This window comes from Oryx dammah, unplaced genomic scaffold (assembly GCF_014754425.2).
Source record: "Oryx dammah isolate SB20612 unplaced genomic scaffold, SCBI_Odam_1.1 HiC_scaffold_18, whole genome shotgun sequence".
NCBI lineage: Eukaryota > Metazoa > Chordata > Mammalia > Artiodactyla > Bovidae > Oryx > Oryx dammah.
Genome location: NW_024070202.1, coordinates 105,513,753 through 105,521,830, shown reverse-complemented (window position 1 = coordinate 105,521,830; position 8,078 = coordinate 105,513,753). Strand labels below are relative to the sequence as shown.

At 42.2% G+C, this 8,078-nt stretch overlaps 1 protein-coding gene across 1 annotated transcript; it reads left to right on the top strand.

The window, feature by feature from the left end:
- Positions 1 to 1,793: 1,793 nt before the first annotated feature.
- LOC120877680 (cationic trypsin-like) lies at positions 1,794 to 5,854 on the top strand. The gene is made up of 5 exons (XM_040260032.1): positions 1,794 to 1,833; positions 3,626 to 3,785; positions 4,236 to 4,493; positions 5,040 to 5,172; positions 5,705 to 5,854. Exons 1-5 carry the CDS (start codon positions 1,794 to 1,796, stop codon positions 5,852 to 5,854), a joined length of 741 nt encoding a protein of 246 aa, XP_040115966.1.
- The last annotated feature ends 2,224 nt before the right edge of the window (positions 5,855 to 8,078 follow it).

Here is an 8,078-nt window from a genome sequence, read left to right as displayed (position 1 = left end):
GACTGAACTGAACTGAACTGAACTGTTAGAAAAGACTCTTGAGAGTCCCTTGGACAGCAAGGAGATCAAACGAGTCAGTCCTAAAGGAAATCAATCCTGAATATTCATTGGAAAGACTGATGCTGAAGCTGAAGCTCCAATACTTTGGCCACCTGATGTGAAGAGCCAACTCAGTAGAAAAGATCCTGATGTTGGGAAAGATTGAAGGCAGGAAGAGAAGGAGACAACAGAGGATGAGATGGTTAGATGGTATCACCGACTCAACGGACATGAGTTTGAGCAAGTTCTGGGAGATGGTAAAGGACAGGGAAGCCTGGTGTGCTATAGTCCATGAGGTCACAAACAATGAAACACAACTGATTGACTGAAAACCATCACCAAGAATTCCATACACCACTTTGAGTCATGTCTTATTTTGATAGAGTTCAGGTTGTTCTCCTGGACTATGTGTATGGCATCACAGTGGAAGCCATGGACTCTGAAATGAAAGGGCTGTGTTTGAACCCTGTATTGATTACTTCATAGTATTGAAAAGTTGAGAAAAACACCTTATCAAAACTTCAACCATCCCATCTAGAAAATGGCAAAAATTATAGCACAACACTTAGAAATGTATTTTTAGGGACAGAATGATTTGCTCTGTGGAAAATCCCAACTGTAGTGTCTGATACACAGTAAGCACTCAATAAGTCCTTTGTCTTTTCACTGGCTAAGAATTCTGTATTTTTGTGATCTCTAGATATGGGTGACTGAGTAGGGAAGTGTTACACAGTTGTTAAGACACAAATACTGACACTAGATTTCCTGGGATGGAATTCTGACCTTACCGTGTTCTTGCTTTGTGATTTTGGCAAAGTCCTTCATACTTTTGTGTATGTGTTTTCCCATTGATTAATAAGGAATAATAATGGGTATCTTAAAGTGTTGTCATGAGGATTACTAAATAACATAGATTAAGTATTTAAAATATGCCTATTAAATAGCAATTCCAGATAAATATAAATTGTACTCATTCTTTCTACTAGCTTCCCTGGTAGCTCAGACACTAAAGCATCTGCCAGCAATGTGGGAGACCCGGATTCAATTGCTGGGTTGCGAAGATCCCCTGGAGAAGGAAATGACAACCCACTCCAGTACACTTGCCTGGAAAATTCCACAGATGGAGGAGCCTGGTAGGCTATGCAAAGAGTCGGACATGACTGAGCGACTTCACTTTGTACTTTTTTGTACTTTTCTCCTAGCTGTCTTGATCTATTTTGATTTCAAATCAGAATGATTTTATTATTCTCATTGGAACAAGTGTTCCTATTAATAATGAAATACTGGCATGGATATATAAAACCAGAGCTATTATAAGACAAATTATATATTGTGAAGTCAGCAATATTAGTTAAACTTCAAGTGCTTAGATTTTAGGATAGTCCTCGGGATAAATGTTCACACTCGAGACAACCAAGGACCTAAAGTTTTTGTCTGGGAATCAGGCCACCTGTAGCCCTGCTCTGTGACCTCACTATCACTTGCTTTCTATTTTGAGGAACCGGGTCACCATGCGGGCTCATTTCTTCCATTCCCATAACCTTCTGGCAAAGTGGACATGGGCAGATGTGTAAATTGGTTGCTGACTTATCTTCAGTGTGGCATGGAATTCTAAATTTGCATTTGTGATTTTCCCTGGGAAATCACATTTCTGGCACCCGTGGCCACGGGTGTCAATGATAAACCTGGACATATAAATAGCTGTGGATGGAAACCCTGCAACCTAGTCCCTAGTCCAGAACCAGTGAGCAACCATGAAGACCTTCATCTTTCTGGCTATCCTGGGAGCTGCTGGTAAGTTTTGATAGCAGGTTCTATGACTTATTTAAGGCTGTGCTTTCTACTCTGGAAGACAGCAATGAATATTGAATATAATCTCTGTACTCAAGAGGCTTAAGATGTTGAAATAACAGTTGTGCCTGACTCTTAGTGACCCCATGGACTGCAGCCTACCAGGCTCCTCCGTCCATGGGATTTTCCAGGCAAGAGTACTGGAGTGGGTTGCCATTGCCTTCTCCTGTAATAGTACATATGTCTGTAAATAACTAAATCTCATTTGTTAGAGATTATGGTTAGCAAGTGTGATCAATGCCGAAAACATTAAGAGGAAGAATTTGCCTTGAACATCAAGGTACTATCTGTGAAGCAACAGTGGAAAAGAAATGATAGTCAATGCTAAGGAAATGTTTTGTCCTTTCTAAGGATCTGCATTTAATAATTGGGACTAGTCTTGTGAGCATTACATCTCTTCTATACCAAAGAGCACCTTAAGTAGGATCTCGACAGGCAAAGACACTCTATTTCTCATGAATAAAAGCTTAGGTCTGGATTTTACCACATCTTTGCTAATGATATCCCTCTGATATAATATGACATGTCATGCAATCATGCAATCATGAAAAGAAATAGAAAATTACTGTTTCTATTTTTATACTACTAATTTTTACATGATTCATACTTACTACATTATTTTCCCAAATTGCCTAGGTGTAAACTCATTTCCCCTATCTATATACCAGGAAATGTCTTTCCTAAAATTACTTTAAAATACATAAATAATAGGGTACATGTAACAATCTCTGAAGGAGATCAGCCCTGGGATTTCTTTGGAAGAAATGATGCTAAAGCTGAAACTCCAGTACTTTGGCCACCTCATGCGAAGAGTTGAGTCATTGGAAAAGACTGTGATGCTGGGAGGGATTGGGGGCAAGAGGAGAAGGGGATGACAGAGGTTGAGATGGCTGGATGGCATCACCGACTCAATGGATGTGAGTCTGAGTGAACTTTGGAAGTTGGTGATGGACAGGGAAGCCTCGTGTGCTGCGACTCATGGGGTCACAAAGAGTCGGACACGACTGAGCAACTGAACTGAACTAAACAATCTCTGATATCGGAGTCCTTAGAAAACATAACAACTCAGTGGTTATAACTTTGCAATGTTGAATAAATTTAAATCGTTGGATAGACAATTGGGATGAGGGGAAACACTGAAGACACACACCTTATAATGTTCTATGAAATCATTTGATGAACATCTAGGCAAGAACCAAGAAGACACTTGGGGAACAAAAGAATAAAACTCTCCATTACCTTCAGGTCAGAACATTCTTGGATGGCATTTAAAAGTTTCCTTTCGGTTACTTCATGTGCTCTTCATCCTATATTGAACTCTACAAATAAACATAATGATGGTAACCCCAAAGTTTTATTGAACACATACTTAAATATCTGCTCATCAGGGTTTTGTGTAAAAAGTATTCATTATAACCTCAAGTAGTGGGCTTCGAGACATTTATTATGTAAGGAATCTCTTATTTGTGTGTGTATATATGTTACAAATGTAAAAATCATTATATTGATCAAATTTAAAGCATTAAAACCTAAAAGTTAGATACTTATAGTAGTGTAAGAAGCATATGTGATAGAATAAGATTATGAAAACAATTATACAAACCACAGTTTCCTGATTATGCATCATAAGAGAACGTGACTTATCTTTTCCTGGCTCATCTGCAAAACCTTGCTATTGAGTAGAAATTCCACAGTGGGTCAGCTCTTCAGATAGTTTCCAACTTTCCTCTGTCAGTTGCTTTCCCCGTGGACGATGATGACAAGATCGTGGGCGGCTACACCTGTGGGGCAAATACCGTCCCCTACCAAGTGTCCCTGAACTCTGGCTATCACTTCTGTGGGGGCTCCCTCATCAACAGCCGGTGGGTGGTGTCTGCGGCTCACTGCTACAAGTCGTAAGTAACCAATACTCGCAACCCTGTTCTCTGAGGTCAGGGCATCCTCAACCATGCCACAGACAATCAGGGTGAACAGAGTCATGCTTGAGGGGGAGCATTCAGATTCCAAGGCCTCATTATACGCCCCCACCAGACATTGTATGAGTTTAGGCCTTCCAAATGAAGGCAGTAAAGACACGGGAAGGAAAATAGTGAGTGGTTGAATATATCTAGAGTATTCTAACATAGCTCTTTCCCAGGTGGCTCAGTGGTAAAGAATCACTCTACCGATGCAGGGGACGCAGGAGATGAGTGTCTGTGTGTGCGTGTGTGTGTGTGTGCGCGTGTGCGTGCACATGCGTGCACCGCAAGGGCCCTCTGTCTGTGCTTATGCTCAAGACTGGGCTCCACGGGGAGGGCGAGGCCCTCACACTGGAGACTTAGAGAACTTGTCATCTTTTGACCCAGCGGAATCCAGGTGCGTCTGGGGGAAGACAACATTAACGTCGCTGAGGGCAATGAGCAGTTCATCAGCGCATCCAAGACCATCGTCCATCCCAGCTACAACTCAAACACCTTAAACAACGACATCATGCTGATTAAACTGAAGTCAGCTGCCAGTCTCAACAGCCGAGTAGCCTCTGTCTCTCTGCCAACATCCTGCGCCTCTGCTGGCACCCAGTGTCTCATCTCTGGCTGGGGCAACACCAAGAGCAGTGGCAGTAAGTCTCACGGGAACGCGGTCACCAGGTCTGAGAATCCTGGAGGTGAAAACCATGCTCAGGGTCAGGTAGCCCTCTGTCACCCAAGGCAGCGTTCCCAGAGGAGACTGGCGTTCTGTGGAATCTTGGGGTATATAATGGAAGTGTGTAGGCTCCCTCTGCTTGACAACACAGAAAGAAAGGACTATGCTAACGCTGCCAGGCATGCAGCTAAAATATGAATGGTGATTTGCAGAGAAGCCAAGAATGAGGAGGTACACAGAATAGAGGCTGAGGTTAGAGCTGCTCAAAGTATAGCCCTGCTTCAGAAATAAAGTCTCCAGGTTGAAGATATGTGGTCACTGATACCAGTATTAGGGAGAGAACAGTTTGCTGACTAAACCATTTGGAAGACCCTCCAGATAATGGTTGTTCTTCCAAAATAGAAGCTACCTGCAATTGGAGGGAAGGAATGGGAATATTGGGAAGATGGGGAGAGGTATTGAGAAAGATATTTCCCAGAATGTATGGGTAATCCTCTTCTCTTTTCAATCTTGTCCCCAACAGCCAGCTACCCTGATGTCCTACAGTGTCTGAAGGCCCCCATCCTATCTGACAGCTCTTGCAAAAGTGCCTACCCAGGCCAGATCACCAGCAACATGTTCTGTGCGGGCTACCTGGAGGGCGGAAAGGACTCCTGCCAGGTGAGCTGCTTCGCGCTTCTTGTTCTTCAGCTCAGCCTCACGTATCTCCACTGCATTCCCCAGTTCCTGAAACTCAGAACATTGAAAAGCGGTCTCTGGGACTGATCATGAGGGCTCAGGATACGCTCGGAAAAATAACAAGTTTTCTTTTTGCTGTATTAATGGTTAAGGTTCAAGGGGAAAGATAAACAGATCAGGTGCAAACAGTATATCCTGGTGCCCTTCTGAGAAGAGATATAGGAGCAGGGAACTTTGAAAGGAGCTTGGCTGGTTGGGCAACATCGAACTTCCTGTCCCTCATCTCTTCTTGGCCTCACAGACCTGCAGTTGAGGAAAAGGGGGAGAGAGAAGGAGGGAGGAGAAGAATAGGGGTACAGTGTGGAGAACAAGAGCTGATTTCCCAGGGAAAGATGGGCTTCGTGGAGGATCAGCACTTGGAAACGTGGTCCCCGGGGAAAGGAGGAACACCTTTGAGCCTTTCTCCCCTCTGGGCAGAGCTGTGGGTTCTAATTGGCTCTTCCTTCTCCCCCAGGGTGACTCTGGCGGCCCTGTGGTCTGCAGTGGAAAGCTCCAGGGCATTGTCTCCTGGGGTTATGGCTGCGCTCAGAAAAACAAGCCTGGCGTCTATACCAAGGTCTGCAACTACGTGAGCTGGATTCAGCAGACCATCTCTTCCAACTAAACAGCTTCATCTCATGACCCTCCCTGTTAGCCAGCTTCACCTTCCTCCCATCCTGAAAACACTACTGAAATAAAATCATTTATAAAACCAAATATGTTCAATACTTTCTCTTCAATCTGGCTGTTGAGAAGATGGTGGACATAGAGTTGAACTATACATGAAGATGGAATTTGAAAGGTGATTTAGTCATTCATTCAGTCTCATCAGAATAAGTTGATATTCATCTACTAAATGCAAATTCTGTGTGGATGTTGAGGCTATTAAGATGAATAAGGGTATGGGTCTATGTCACCATCACATTTTTACAGAGATAATGACACTAAGATGTAGAATGTTAAGACTGACTTCCCAGAGTTACTGGCCTAGTCATAGTAAAGATGAGATGAAGTCCCTGCTGTTCTTAGTCCCATCACTTTGCTACTGCTGTGACTCTGGAGAGTGTTTTAAAATCACAGACCCTAAAAACAAAAACAAAAACATAGATGTTGTATTTTCCAAGGTTTCACCTACCTATTTCTTTTATTCTCCAAGATATTCTTGTTTCTGTCTGGAATTTTATTGCTACAGCAGGCAAGATTTCTGCCAGAAATCTGTACTACTATCCCAAAGTATACTTCCCAAACCCCAGCCCAAACCATGTACTATTTTGAACAGCAAGCAAAAAAGGTACAAATGCAGATACATTTGCCAAAAATAGATCTGTTACTCTGAGGACACAAATGTCTTGGCCACAGGTGTGTTCTCTGTCCTTAAGTGCTCCTTGAACTCTCCACTGTTGCCTGGGTCATCCAGAGAATATTTGGAGCACGTTGTTCCTGTGCAAAGGTGGTATGGATCAAGGAAAAAATATAATGGGGTTTGAGAATGAAATCACTGGACCAGGTGGAAGAAGTTTGAAAGGGGGAAATGTTTGCCATCCCCGAGATAAGGTGAAGGATGTGTATTATGTAAGTTGGTTTGAGCTGCTATAACAAAGAAAGATAGACTAGGTGGCTTACACAACAAATATTAATTTTTCATAGCTCAGGAGGCTGGGAAGCTTTGATATTAGACAAAATTCTGTATTATAAGAAATAACCTTTTACAAATCTGAAGAGAGGGAATATGCACATTGAGAACAGACTTTATGCATTAATCTGTTAGAAGTATTTCATTGTGCAAGTGATGCAGAGTCTGTTCAACTTTTGAGTTCTGTTCAATATTTCTTTGTGTCATTACCATTACCCAATAAACCAAGAAAGCCAAAAGTAGTTCTTAACCATATGGGGTCTATTCTGTACATTTCAACTCCTTTTAGAGACAAAGAACATGCAACAGATAACAGCAAACTCTAACCCTACCTCTCCCTCACTCATCCAATTCTGAGGATTATCGAGACCATGCTATGTAACCAGTGCAACCATGTAATTCAGTGATCAAACTGGGACATTTTTGAGAAGGAAAGATGGCACAGTTGACAGTTGCCCCAAGGCAGCATGCATAAACCAGAACTGTCCCTAGTAAAACAAGACCTGGGGTCAACTTACATGTACCAACAGGGCTCCAGGTCAATGTTACTGGCCCTTGTCCCTCTCAGCTTCCTCTCCACTGTAATCCTGGTTTCAGTTTTTGATAAGCACCCAGAGATGTGTCTGCTTTGGACCTTCTTCATATAAAATGAAAGTAAAAAGTTACAAGATTTTGCCAGAGTTTGAAAATATCTGCCTATTGGCTAGAAACAGACGGCCTCCCATGTGAACTGGCCCAGAGTCTACCTAAGTCACATCCTTTCTGATGCTGTTAGCTTCTGGACAGAATCAAAATGTTCCTCCTCCTTTATCAAGACAAAGAGCCCAAGGATACATCTTTATACCAAAAACCTTGTTTTAGCCCCCAGACCATTTCCAAGTTTAAGCATATCCCTCAGATCTATAGTATCTTGTTTTTCCTTCCTTTTCTACCTCCCTTTTTCCTTTCTTCCTTCATCCCTTCATAAAGAAAAGTTCCTAAAATTATTTCACTCCAGGAATTATTTCTTCTCCAACAGAAAGATAGGGAAGTAAAGAAAATTTTTTCTTGGTCTTTCTCTTATCACAAAAAGTTGTCTTATTTCCTTCTCTCTCAATGAGGACTGCACACACAGTCAATATGATACAATGTGAACATTCTAGTATGGACTTTTAGATAATGCCCCCACAAAATGGCTGTTTTCAGGTGCAAATAACCTCAACTTATTGGACAGGAG